The sequence below is a fragment of the Panulirus ornatus genome, chromosome 46, assembly GCF_036320965.1.
Source record: "Panulirus ornatus isolate Po-2019 chromosome 46, ASM3632096v1, whole genome shotgun sequence".
NCBI classification, from domain to species: Eukaryota; Metazoa; Arthropoda; class Malacostraca; order Decapoda; family Palinuridae; genus Panulirus; species Panulirus ornatus.
The window spans coordinates 41,507,770-41,521,586 of NC_092269.1; the positions used below are offsets into that span (position 1 = coordinate 41,507,770).

A 13,817-nucleotide genomic window follows, 5' to 3' on the forward strand; every position below is an offset into this window, starting at 1 on the left:
ATTTGTTCCCTTGTCATACGCACTTTATTTACCTCCTTCCAAAACATCCTTTTATTCTCCCTAAAATTTAATGATACTCTCTCACCCCAACTCTCATTTGCCCTCTTTTTCACCTCTTGCACCTTTCTCTTGACCTCTTGCCTCTTTCTTTTATACATCTCCCAGTCATTTGCATTATTTCCCTGCAAAAATCGTCCAAATGCCTCTCTTTCCTCTTTCACTCATAATCTTACTTATTATTATTATCATTATCATTATTATCATTACCATTATACTAAATCGCTGTTTCCTGTGTCAGCAAGGTAGCACCAGGAAACAGATTAAGAATGGCCCATGCATTCACATACACACACATGTACATAATCACCCATACATGCACATATACATACACATACATATTAACATTTTCTTCCATACATATTTGCCATTCCCATGTTAGTGAGGTAGTGTTAAGAACAGAAGACTGAGCCCTGAGAGAGGAAATCTTCACTTGGCCCCCTTCTCTGTTCCCTGTTTTGGAAAAGTAAAAACTGGAAGGGAGGATTTCCAGCACCCTGTTCCCAACATATCAACATATACATACACATACACAGACATATACATATATACACATGTACATATTCGTACTTGCTTTCCTTCATCCATTCCCGTCGCTACCCTGCCAAACAGAAAATAGCATCGCTACCCCCACTTCAGTGAGGTAGCACCAGGAAAACAGACAAAAAATGCCACATTCGTTTACACTCAGTCTCTAGCTGTCATGTGTAATGCATCCAAACCACAGCCCCCTATCCACATCCAGGCCCCTCACACCTTTCCATGGCTTACCCCAAATGCTTCACATGCCCTGGTTCAGTCTGTTGACAGCACACTGACCCTGGTATACCACAATGTTCCAATTTACTCTATTCCTTGTACATCTCTCACCCTCCTGTGTGTTCAGGCCCCAATCGCCCAAAATCTTTTTCACTCCATCCTTCCACCTCCAATTTGGTCTCCCACTTTTCCTTGTTCCCTTCACCTGACACATATATCCTCTTTGTCAATCTTTCCTCACTCATTCTTTCCATATGTCCAAAACATTTCAACACACCCTCTTCTGCTCTCCATCACACTATTCTTATTTCTACATATCTTCACCCTCTTCTGCTCTCTCAATCACACTACTTTTATTTCCACATATCTCTCTTACTCTTTTATTACTTACTCGATCAAACAACCTCACACCGCATATTGTCCTCAAACATTTCATTTCCAACACATCCACCCTCCTCCATACAACCCTGTCTATAGCCCATGCCTGGCAACCATATAACATTGTTGGAACTACTAGTACCAAGCCAAAGACCTACTTGGAAATAGTTTAAAGCCCTGCAGTAATGAAAATACACTCAACTTTATTCAAAATAGACACTCCATGAATAATTATGATGCCAAGCTGAGGACTATCAAACTCTGATACAGGATGAACCTCTCTAATCCAGCGATCTGTGGTATGGCAACTCCCATGGTTCAGCGCATTCTGAATCTGCCACTAACAATTTGTAGATCTGCCAGTAGAGTGGTGCAGTTAGCAGTGCTAAAGTGCCATATCTGTTTATACTGCAGCCAAGCTAATTAACACTCCTGTCAATTTCTTATATTCAGTTTTCTGTTGAAAATGAAAGCCAGAAAAGTTTAAAGTATTGGAAAACTTTGAAAGGTACCAAGATCACAGAATTAGACAGTGCACATGCATAGTGGTTTAAGCTCCTTCATAATGAAGTTGTAAGCATTTCTGGGGAGATGCTTATCGTGCAGGCCAAAGTTTTTCATAAAGAACAAAAGTTAGACTACGACTGAATACTCACAAGGATGGTTACACAAGTGGAGACATGAAATTTCAGCACATAGTATGTGCAGAGAAATGCGTAGTGCCAACACAGAAGCTTGTAGTGTAAGGTCATATCAAAAGAATCGATATATACTCCAGTTCTCAATATAACAGCCAACAGTAATACGGAGAGAGAGAGAGAGAGAGAGAGAGAGAGAGAGAGAGAGAGAGTGTGTGTGTGTGTGTGTGTGTGTGTGTGTGTGTGTGTGTGTGTGTGTGTGTGTGTGTGTGTGTGTGTGTGTGTCTACGCTAGCTGGCTGCCTGGCAGGGACTGATGTAGCGCAGGCTGGCAGCCTGACTGGGGCTTTGATGATAACAATAAAACAACAAAAGAGTTGACCAGAGCCAACTACCAACCTATGGTTATTCATTAAAATATCTACTCATCACAAAGCTTCAATAAAGTTTGTGGATGATTTTACAGTTAGTAGCAGCAGAAAACTTAGCCTCAGAATGAGCGTATAATGCTAAATAATCTGCCCTGTATTAGCGTCGTACGCCACAACAAACCCTTCCCAAGATATTGAAGTCTCCATCTGGGGATACTTCAGATGTAAACTGATGTAACAATAAAACCTTGTTTGGAAGACTTGATGGTTATATCATTTCCTATTTCAAGCTTTGATCTACCTTTGATAACACAGCAATATGTATGTGGAATGAGCTGGCAAGACTAGGGGTAAGGAATATGTTTTCATAGGGGGTTCCCATAGGGATCAATTTCTGTCTTCCAGCATTTTTTGTGGTTGGGCAATGGCCAGGTCCCTAGGTTGCCCAATTGAAGAGGTTCAACTTGTACAATCAGTAATGAATATTTTAATGAACCTGAACATGATGGCCACGTTATTGTTAAACTTACCTCATATGCAGCAGACAGCATATTCAGTTGGCCACGATTTTCATCAGGAGGCCTTTCCTGCTGATCAACATAAAAAATACTATTCCCAACTGCACCATTCTGACTTTCTGTTTCTGTTTCAGTATGATTTTCAACTTCAACAGCTGGAATGAAAACAATATCATTAAAAAAAAATATATACAACATACTAAAACACGTGGACTATTGGCATTCTGTCCATAAACATACAATCTCTTCCTGTCACACATAAGAATAAAACTTGACACATAACTTGTACAGCTCATTCTTCATAACTCTCAATTATCCCACAGTAAGCAACATGAACTAAACCTGCCTTTGGCAAAATGGTAAGAGCACTTGATAGCAGTAGTAAGTTGGAAAAAAGCAGGAGCAGTAGGTAGAAGTGGTCAGTGGGGACATTGGGTACGAGCCTCTGCAAACACTGTGCTAGAGTTGCCATCTGCCAGTGGCCTGTTAAGCATGAGGCACTAAAGGCTAAGAAGCAGCACTGGAGTTTACCAGTTAAGGAGACTATTGCCATGGCCACCCCCTGGAGGGATTCCAGATTGAAACAGGCAACAGATATAAATAAATAAATATATAGGTGGATTGACAGCGTTACCTACAGCATGTGGAGTCTGGCAACACCTTATTCAATTACTATCTCTATAATTATTACTTCAACTATCATCATTTCTATTATTGTCATCATCACATTACCATTATCTTATGTAATCCTAGGACCCTATCAGGAAGCTCCTGTAGCATCAAGGCTGCATTCTAAATAAGAGAAAGATAAAGTTGGCATCTTTGGGGTAAGACGGCCACAACAATAATGCATTCTCTCTATTTACATATGAAGACAGCTTTTTGGAAGATGCACTCTCACTTGTAGTGTTACCATCAAATGACATATACTCAATCACATCCAATACTTTATGTATATACCTTCTGTTTTTAGTCCTTACACTACAACTTTGTCAAAATCCCTCTCATATACAAATGATAACTCTAACTTTACATGTACATCAGTTATAAACAAATGACAGGAACTATATATGTACTACAAATCAGTTTAATGATACATATGTATTCTGAGGACAGACCTGGTTTGTCTCCATTTTTGTCAGGATTGCTGCTATCAAGAACATCCATGGACTCATCTTCCGATGCATTTATCCCACAGACAAAAAGTTCAGCCTAGAATTGAGAAATTCAACAATTTGCTAAAAGTTATATTAGAGGTACAATTCACTTTTGTGAAATCATACAAGATATTCTTTTAGCACTGCTCTTCATGCATCATAACAAAAGGTGCAATAATTGAAAGTAAGAAGGATCGGTAAAACCTAGATTCTTTTCACAAAAACTTTATGTCTTAAAAACCATGGGTTACATCAAAATATAAGTCTTGGTTAGTTATGGAGGTTTAATATAAAGACCAATTCTGAAATTGTGGTTTAATGAAGGATAGTGAATAATGGAACAAAGAAGTTAAATCACTAGGGAAAGGTAGCTTATGTAATGAACTTTGTAACAATCTATGTAATGAGCATCTGCCCACTTGCATATGAAAAAGACCCTTTAGGACCCCTGTAATCTTTTGCATTTTGTGCTACTGCTCTCTAGATGAGCATGGGTGCACAAAAAGCTTGTAATAGCCAGGAGTACAAATAAAAATCAGAAAAGAGAAAGATTGGTATAAATGAAATTTTTGAATTGCAAGTGATTTGGAAAAGTATAAAAGAAAGGGCAGTAGGTCGAGAGAAAGGTACAAGAGCAGATAAAGAGGGTGGATAAGAAATAATCTGATATTATAAATGACTTCAGAGAGAATACAAAAAAGTTCAGAAGTAAACAGTGGGAAGATAACAAGCCATCAAATGGGAGCAACCACATGGTCAGCAGACATGGAAGTGATAAATGGGAAGTAGGATGCGAAGACAGACTGATTACTATGAAAGACTTTTATGTATCAAGACAGCACACAATTTCACTAAACTTTATGACCTACGGTTATGACTGCCACAGACCAACCTTCAGTGGGAACCAGTCACTCTCCTCTCTTCTTACTCGTTCTCATGCCTTACATTCTTGATAAAAACTTTTCACTGCTTCTAACAGCTTACCTCCCACATCATGTACTCTTAAAACCTTTCACAAAGCATCTCTATCAACCCTACCATATGCCTTCTCCAGATCCATAAATGTCACATACAAATCCATCTGTTTCTCTAAATATTTCTCACACACATTCTTTAAAGCAAACACCTGATCCACACATCCTCTACCACTTCTGAAACCATACTGCTCCTCCCCAGTCTGATGCTCTTTACATGCCTTCACCCTCCCAATCAATACCTTACCATCTAATTTTCCAGGAATACTCAACAAACTTCTGCCTCTGTAGCTTGAACACTCACCTTTATCCCCTTTGCCTTTGTACAATGGCACTATACATGCATTCTGCCATTCCTCAGGCACTTAATCAAGATCCATACATCCACTGAATATCCTTACCAACCAATCAACAACACAGTCACCCCCTTTCTTAATAAATTCTACTGCAATATCATCCAAACCAACCGTCTTGCTGGATTTTATCTTCCACAAGGCTTTCACCACCTCTTCTTTCTTTACCAAACCATATCTCTAACCCTCTCACTTTGCACATCACCAAAACTAAAACACCCTACATCTGCCACTATCCTCAAACACATTCAACAAACCTTCAAAACACTCACTCCATCTCCATCTTACTTCATCATTACCTGCTATCACTTCCCCCTATGCCCCCTTCATCGATGTTCCCATTTGTTCTCTTGTCTTTTGCACGTTATTTACCTCCTTCAAAAACTTCTTATTCTCCCTAAAGTCTAATGATACTCTTTCACCCCCACTCTCATTTGCCCTCTTTTTCAACCCTTGCACCTTCCTCTTGAACTCCTGCCACTTTCTCTTATACATCTCCTGGTCATCTGCACTCCTTCTTTGTAAGTATCGTCCAAACACCTCAATTTTCTCTTTCACTAACAACTTTACTTCCTCATTCAACCATTCACTACCCTTTCTAATCTGCCCACCTCCCACTTCCCTCATGCCACATGCATCTTTTTCACAGGCCATCACTACTTTCCTAAGTACATCCAATTCTGCACCCACTCCCCTCACGTCATCTGCTCACACCTTTGCCATTCTACACTTAATCTCTACTGGTACTTCCTCACACAAGTTTCCTTTCAAAGCTCACTTACTCTCACTACTCTCTTCTCCCAACATTCTCACTTCCTTTTTGATTACATCTGCAAATCTTCACCTTTGTCTACACAAAATAGTGATCAGACATCCATCAATATATGGAGTGAAGGAAAGCAAGTATGAATATATAAATGTGTATATATGTATATGTTTGTGTATGTGGATATGTTGATATGTACATGTATGTGTATGTATATGCACTTTTTTAATTATCATACTTTTCCGGTCTCCCATGTTAGCGAGGTAACACAAGGAAACAGATGAAAGAATGGCCCAACCCACCTACATACACATGCATATACACACACGTCCACACACGCACATATACATACATATACATTCCAACGTAAACATATATATACATACACACACATATACATATATCCACATGTACATAATTCATATCGTCTGCCTTTATTCATTCCCGTCGCCACCCCGCCACGCATGAAATGACAACCCCCTTCCCCCGTATGTGCACGAAGTAGCGCTAGGAAAAGACAACAAAGGTCACATTCGTTCACACTCAATCTCTAGCTGTCATGTATAATTCACTGAAACCACAGCTCCCTTTCCACATCCAGGCCCCACAAAACTTTCAATGGTTTACCCCAGATGCTTCGCATGCCCTGGTTCAATCCACTGACAGCATGTCGACCCCAGTATACCACATCGTTCCAATTCACTCTATTCCTTGCACGCCTTTCACCCTCTTGCATGTTCAGGCCCCGATCACTCAAAAAGATTCTCACTCCGTCATTCCACCTCCAATTTGGTCTCCCACTTCTCGTTCCTTCCACCTCTGAGTAAATGTGAATAAGAGCAAGGTTATTAGGTACAGTAGGGTTGACGGTCAAGTTAATTGGGAGATAAGTTTGAATGGAGAAAAACTGAAGGAAGTAAAGTGTTTTAGATATCTGGGAGTGGATCTGGCAGCAGATGGAACCATGGAAGCGGAAGTGAATCATAGGGTGGGGGAGGGGGCGAAAATCTTGGGAGCCTTGAAGAATGTGTGGAAGTCGAGAACATTATCTTGGAAAGCAAAAATGGGTATCTTTGAAGGAATAGTGGTTCCAACAATGTTGTATGGTTGCGAGGCATGGGCTATGGATAGAGTTGTGCGCAGGAGGATGGATGTGCTGGAAATGAGATGTTTGAGGACAATGTGTGGTGTGAGGTGGTTTGATCGAGTAAGTAATGTAAGGGTAAGAGAGATGTATGGAAATAAAAAGAGCGTGGTTGAGAGAGCAAAAGAGGGTGTTTTGAAATGGTTTGGGCACATGGAGAGAATGAGTGAGGAAAGATTGACCAAGAGGATATATGTGTCGGAGGTGGAGGAAACGAGGAGAAGTGGGAGACCAAATTGGAGGTAAAAAAGATAGAGTGAAAAAGATTTTGAGTGATCGGGGCCTGAACATGCAGGAGGGTGAAAGGCGGGCAAGGAATAGAGTGAATTGGATCGATATGGTATACCGGGGTTGACGTGCTGTCAGTGGATTGAATCAGGGCATGAGAAGCGTCTGGGGTAAACCATGGAAAGTTCTGTGGGGCCTGGATGTGGAAAGGGAGCTGTGGTTTCGGGCATTATTGCATGACAGCTAGAGACTGAGTGTTAACGAATGGGGCCTTTGTTGTCTTTTCCTAGCACAACCTCGCACACATGAGGGGGCAGGGGGATGGTATTCCATGTGTGGCGAGGTGGCGATGGGAATGAATAAAGGCAGACAGTGTGAATTGTGTGCATGGGTATATATGTATGTGTCTGTGTGTGTATATATATGTGTACATTGAGATGTATAGATATGTATATTTGTGTGTGTGGACGTGTATGTATATACATGTGTATGGGGGTGGGTTGGGCCATTTCTTTCGTCTGTTTCCTTGCGCTACCTCGCAAACACAGGAGACAGCGAGAAAGCAAAATAATAAAAATAATAAAATAATCTTTTTTTTTTTTTTTGCTTTGTCGCTGTCTCCCACGTTTGCGAGGTAGCACAAGGAAACAGACGAAAGAAATGGCCCAACCCACCCCCATACACATGTATATACATACGTCCACACACGCAAATATACATACCTACACAGCTTTCCATGGTTTACCCCAGACGCTTCACATGCCTTGATTCAATCCACTGACAGCACGTCAACCCCGGTATACCACATCGATCCAATTCACTCTATTCCTTGCCCTCCTTTCACCCTCCTGCATGTTCAGGCCCCGATCACACAAAATCTTTTTCACTCCATCTTTCCACCTCCAATTTGGTCTCCCACTTCTCCTCGTTCCCTCCACCTCCGACACATATATCCCCTTGGTCAATCTTTCCTCACTCATTCTCTCCATGTGCCCAAACCATTTCAAAACACCCTCTTCTGCTCTCTCAACCACGCTCTTTTTATTTCCACACATCTCTCTAACCCTTACGTTACTTACTCAATCAAACCACCTCACACCACACATTGTCCTCAAACATCTCATTTCCAGCACATCCATCCTCCTGCGCACAATTCTACCCATAGCCCACGCCTCGCAACCATACAACATTGTTGGAACCACTATTCCTTCAAACATACCCATTTTTGCTTTCCGAGATAATGTTCTCGACTTCCACACATTCTTCAAGGCTCCCAGGATTTTCGCCCCGTCCCCCACCCTATGATCCACTTCCGCTTCCATGTTTCCATCCGCTGCCAGATCCACTCCCAGATATCTAAAACACTTTACTTCCTCCAGTTTTTCTCCATTCAAACTTACCTCCCAATTGACTTGACCCTCAACCCTACTGTACCTAATTACCTTGCTCTTATTCACATTTACTCTTAACTTTCTTCTTTCACACACTTTACCAAACTCAGTCACCAGCTTCTGCAGTTTCTCACATGAATCAGCCACCAGCGCTGTATCATCAGCGAACAACAACTAACTGACTTCCCACAGTCTCTCATCCCCAACAGACTTCATACTTGCCCCTCTTTCCAAAACTCTTGCATTCACCTCCCTAACAACCCCATCCATAAACAAATTAAACAACCATGGAGACATCACACACCCCTGCCGCAAACCTACATTCACTGAGAACCAATCACTTTCCTCACTTTCCTCTCTTCCTACACGTACACATGCCTTACATCCTCGATAAAAACTTTTCACTGCTTCTAACAACTTGCCTCCCACACCATATATTCTTAATACCTTCCACAGAGCATCTCTATCAACTCTATCATATGCCTTCTCCAGATCCATAAATGCTACATATAAATCCATTTGCTTTTCTAAGTATTTCTCACATACATTCTTCAAAGCAAACACCTGATCCACACATCCTCTACCACTTCTGAAACCACACTGCTCTTCCCCAATCTGATGCTCTGTACATGCCTTCACCCTCTCAATCAATACCCTCCCATATAATTTATCAGGAATACTCAACAAACTTATACCTCTGTAATTTGAGCACTCACTCTTATCCATTTGCCTTTGTACAATGGCACTATGCACGCATTCCGCCAATCCTCAGGCACCTCACCATGAGTCATACATACATTAAATAACCTTACCAACCAGTCAATAATACAGTCACCCCCTTTTTTAATAAATTCCATTCAATACCATCCAAACCTGCTGCCTTGCCGGCTTTCATCTTCTGCAAAGCTTTTACTACCTCTTCTCTGTTTACCAAATCATTTTCCCTAACCCTCTCACTTTGCACACCACCTCGACCAAAACACCCTATATCTGCCTCTCTATCATCAAACACATTCAACAAACCTTCAAAATACTCACTCCATCTCCTTCTCACATCACCACTACTTGTTATCACCTCCCCATTTGCGCCCTTCACTGAAGTTCCCATTTGCTCCCTTGTCTTACGCACTTTATTTACCTCCTTCCAGAACATCTTTTTATTCTCCCTAAAATCTAATGATACTCTCTCACCCCAACTCTCATTTGCCCTCTTTTTCACCTCTTGCACCTTTCTCTTGACCTCCTGTCTCTTTCTTTTATACATCTCCCACTCATTTGCATTTTTTCCCTGCAAAAATCGTCCAAATGCCTCTCTCTTCTCTTTCACTAATACTCTTACTTCTTCATCCCACCACTCACTACCCTTTCTAATCAACCCACCTCCCACTCTTCTCATGCCACAAGCATCTTTTGTGCAATCCATCACTGATTCCCTAAATACATCCTATTCCTCCCCCACTCCCCTTACTTCCACTGTTCTCACCTTTTTCCATTCTGTACTTAGTCTCTCCTGGTACTTCCTCTCACAAGTCTCCTTCCCGAGCTCACTTACTCTCACCACCCTCTTCACCCCAACATTCACTCTTCTTTTCTGAAAACCCATACAAATTTTCACCTTAGCCTCCACAAGATAATGATCAGACATCCCTCCAGTTGCACCTCTCAGCACAATAACATCCAAAAGTCTCTCTTTCGCGCGCCTGTCAATTAACACGTAATCCAATAACGCTCTCTGGCCATCTCTCCTACTTACATACGTATACTTATGTATATCTCGCTTTTTAAACCAGGTATTCCCAATCACCAGTCCTTTTTCAGCACATAAATACATATATATGTATATATATTATCCTTGGGGATAGGGGTGAAAGAATACCTCCCACGTATTCCCTGCGTGTCGCAGAAGGTGACTAAAAGGGGAGGGAGCGGGGGAGGCTGGATATCCTCCCCTCTCGTTTTTAATTTTCCAAAAGAAGGAACAGAGAAGAGGGCGAAAAGAGGATATTCCCTCAAAGGTTCAGTCTTCTGTTCTAAATGCTACCTCGCTAACGCGGGAAATGGTGAATAGTATGAAAAAAAAATGTATGTAGCATTCATGGATCTGGAGAAGGCATTTGATGGAGTTGATAGAGATGCTCTGTGGAAGGTATTAAGAATATATGGTGCGGGAGGCAAGTTGTGAGAAGCAGTGAAGTTTTTATCGAGGATGTAAGGCATATGAACGTGTAGGAATAGAGAAAAGTGATTGGTTCTCAGTGAATGTAGGTTTGCAGCAGGGGTGTATGATGTCTCCATGGTTGTTTAATTTGTTTATGGATGGGGTTGTTAGGGAGGTGAATGCAAGAGTTTTGGAAAGAAGGGGGAAGTATGCAGTCTGGTGGATGAGAGACTGTGGGAAGTGAGTCAGTTATTCGCTGATGATACAGCACTGGTGGCTGATTCATGTGAGAAACTGCAGAAGCTGGTGACTGAGTTTGGTAAAGTGTGTGAAAGAAGAAAGTTGAGAGTAAATAAGAATAAGAGCAAGGTTATTAGGTACAGTAGGGTTGAGGGTCAAGTCAATTGGGAGGTAAGTTTGAATGGAGAAAAACTGGAGGAAGTGAAGTGTTTTAGATATCTAGGAGTGGATCTGGCAGCGGATGGAACCATGGAAGTGGAGGTGAATCATAGGATGGGGGAGGGGACGAAAATTCTGGGAGTGTTGAAGAATATGTGGAGGTCGAGAACATTATCTCGGAAAGCAAAAATGGGTATCTTTGAAGGAATAATGGTTCCAACAATGTTATATGGTTGCGAGGCATGGGCTATGGAAAGAGTTGTGCAGAGGAGGGTGGATGTGCTGGAAATGAGATGTTTGAGGACAATATGTGGTGTGAGGTGGTTTGATCGAGTAAGTAATAACAGGGTAAGAGAGATGTGTGGTAATAAAAAGAGTGTGGTTGCGAGAGCAGAAGAGGGTGTTTTGAAATGGTTTGGTCACATGGAGAGAATGAGTGAGGAAAGATTGACCAAGAGGATATATGTGTCAGACGTGGAGGGAACGAGGAGAAGTGGGAGACCAAATTGGAGGTGGAAAGATGGAGTGAAAAAGATTTTGAGTGATCGGGGCCTGAACATGAAGGAGGGTGAAAGGCGTGCAAGGAATAGAGTGAATTGGAATGATGTGGTATACCGGGGTCGACGTGCTGTCAATGGATTGAACCAGGGCATGTGAAGCGTCTGGGGTAAACCATGGAAAGTTCTGTGGGGCCTGGATGTGGAAAGGGAGCTGTGGTTTTGGTGCATTATCACATGACAGCTAGAGACTGAGTGTGAACGAATGGGGCCTTTGTTGTCTTTTCCTAGCGCTACCTCGCACACATGAGGGGGGAGGGGGTGGTTATTTCATGTGTGGTGAGGTTGCGATGAGAATGATTAAAGGCAGACAGTATGAATTATGTACATGTGTATATATGTCTATGTGTGTATATATATGTATACGTTGAGATGTATAGGTATGTATATTTGCGTGTGTGGACGTGTATGTATATGCATATGTATGTGGGTGGGTTGGGCCTTTCTTTTGTCTGTTTCCTTGCGCTACCTGACTAACACGGGAGACAGCGACAAAGCAAAATGACTCATGTATGACTCATGGTCAGGTGCCTGAGGATTGGCAGAATGCTTGCATAGTGCCATTGTACAAAGGCAAAGGGGATAAGAGTTAGTGCTCAAATTACAGAGGAATAAGTTTGTTGAGTATTCCTGGGAAATTGTATGGAAGGGTATTGATTGAGAGGGTGAAGGCATGTATAGAGCATCAGATTGGGGAAGAGCAGTGTGGTTTCGGTAGTTGTAGAGGATGTGTGAATCAGGTGATTGCTTTGAAGAATGTATGTGAGAAATACTCAGAAAAGCAAATGGATTTGTATGTAACATTTACGGATCTAGAGAAGGCATATGATAGAGTTGATAGAGATGCTCTGTGGGAGGTATTAAGAATATATGGTGTGGGAGGCAAGTTGTTAGACGCAGTGAAAAGTTTTTATCGAGGATGTAAGGCATGTGTATGTGTAGCAAGAGAGGAAAATGATTGGTTCTCAGTGAATGCAAGTTTGCGGCAGAGGTGTGTGATGTCTCCATGGTTGTTTAATTTGTTTATGGATGGGGTTGTGAATCATAGGGTGGGGGAGCGTTCTGGGAGCGTTGAAGAATGTGTGGAAGTTGAGAACATTATCTCGGAAAGCAAAAATGGGTATGTTTGAAGGAATAGTGGTTCCAACAATGTTATATGGTTGCGAGGCATGGGCTATGGATAGAGTTGTGCACAGGAGGGTGGATGCACTGGAAATGAGATGTTTGAGGACAATATGTGGTGTGAGATGGTTTGATTGAGTAAGTAATAACAGGGTAAGAGAGATGTGTGGTAATAAAAAGAGTGTGGTTGAGAGAGCAGAAGAGGGTGTTTTGAAATGGTTTGGTCACATGGAGAGAATGAGTGAGGAAAGATTGACCAAGAGAATATATGTGTCAGAAGTGTAGGGAATGAGGAGAAGTGGGAGACCAACTTGGAGGTGGAAAGATGGAGTGAATTGGAACGATGTGGTATACCGCGGTCGATGTGCTGTCAATAGATTGAACCAAGGCATGTGAAGCGTCTGGGGTAAACCATGGAAAGTTCTGTGGGGCCTGGATGTGGAAAGGGAGTTGTGGTTTCGGTGCATTATTACATGTCAGCTGGAGACTGAGTGTGACCGAATGTGGCCTTTATTGTCTTTTCCTAGTGCTACCTCACGCACATGAGGGGGAGGGGGTTGTTATTTCATGTGTGGCAGAGTGGCGATGGGAATGAATAAAGGCAGACAGAATGAATTATGTATATGTGTATATATGTATATGTCTGCGTGTATATATATGTATACATTGAGATGTATAGGTATGTATATGTGCATGTTTGGACGTGTATGTATATACATGTGTATGTGGGTGGGTTGGGCCATTCTTTCGTCTGTTTCCTTGTGCTACCTCGCTAACGCGGGAGACAGCGACAAAGCAAAAAAATAAATAAAATATACATATGAGTGAGGAGAGGTTGACGAAGAGGA

General features: G+C 41.8%; 1 protein-coding gene across 1 annotated transcript in view; it reads right to left on the bottom strand.

Annotated features, from left to right (window-relative positions):
• ClC-b (chloride channel protein 7) overlaps positions 1 to 13,817 on the bottom strand; it is a 106,508-nt gene that overhangs the window by 88,241 nt on the left and 4,450 nt on the right. Inside the window, exons 2-3 of the mRNA XM_071689324.1 lie at positions 3,839 to 3,932; positions 2,733 to 2,875 (exon numbers count right to left, since the gene is read on the bottom strand). Of these exons, the coding sequence (XP_071545425.1) occupies positions 2,733 to 2,875; positions 3,839 to 3,932 (237 nt within the window). The remainder of the gene's footprint in view (positions 1 to 2,732; positions 2,876 to 3,838; positions 3,933 to 13,817) is intronic.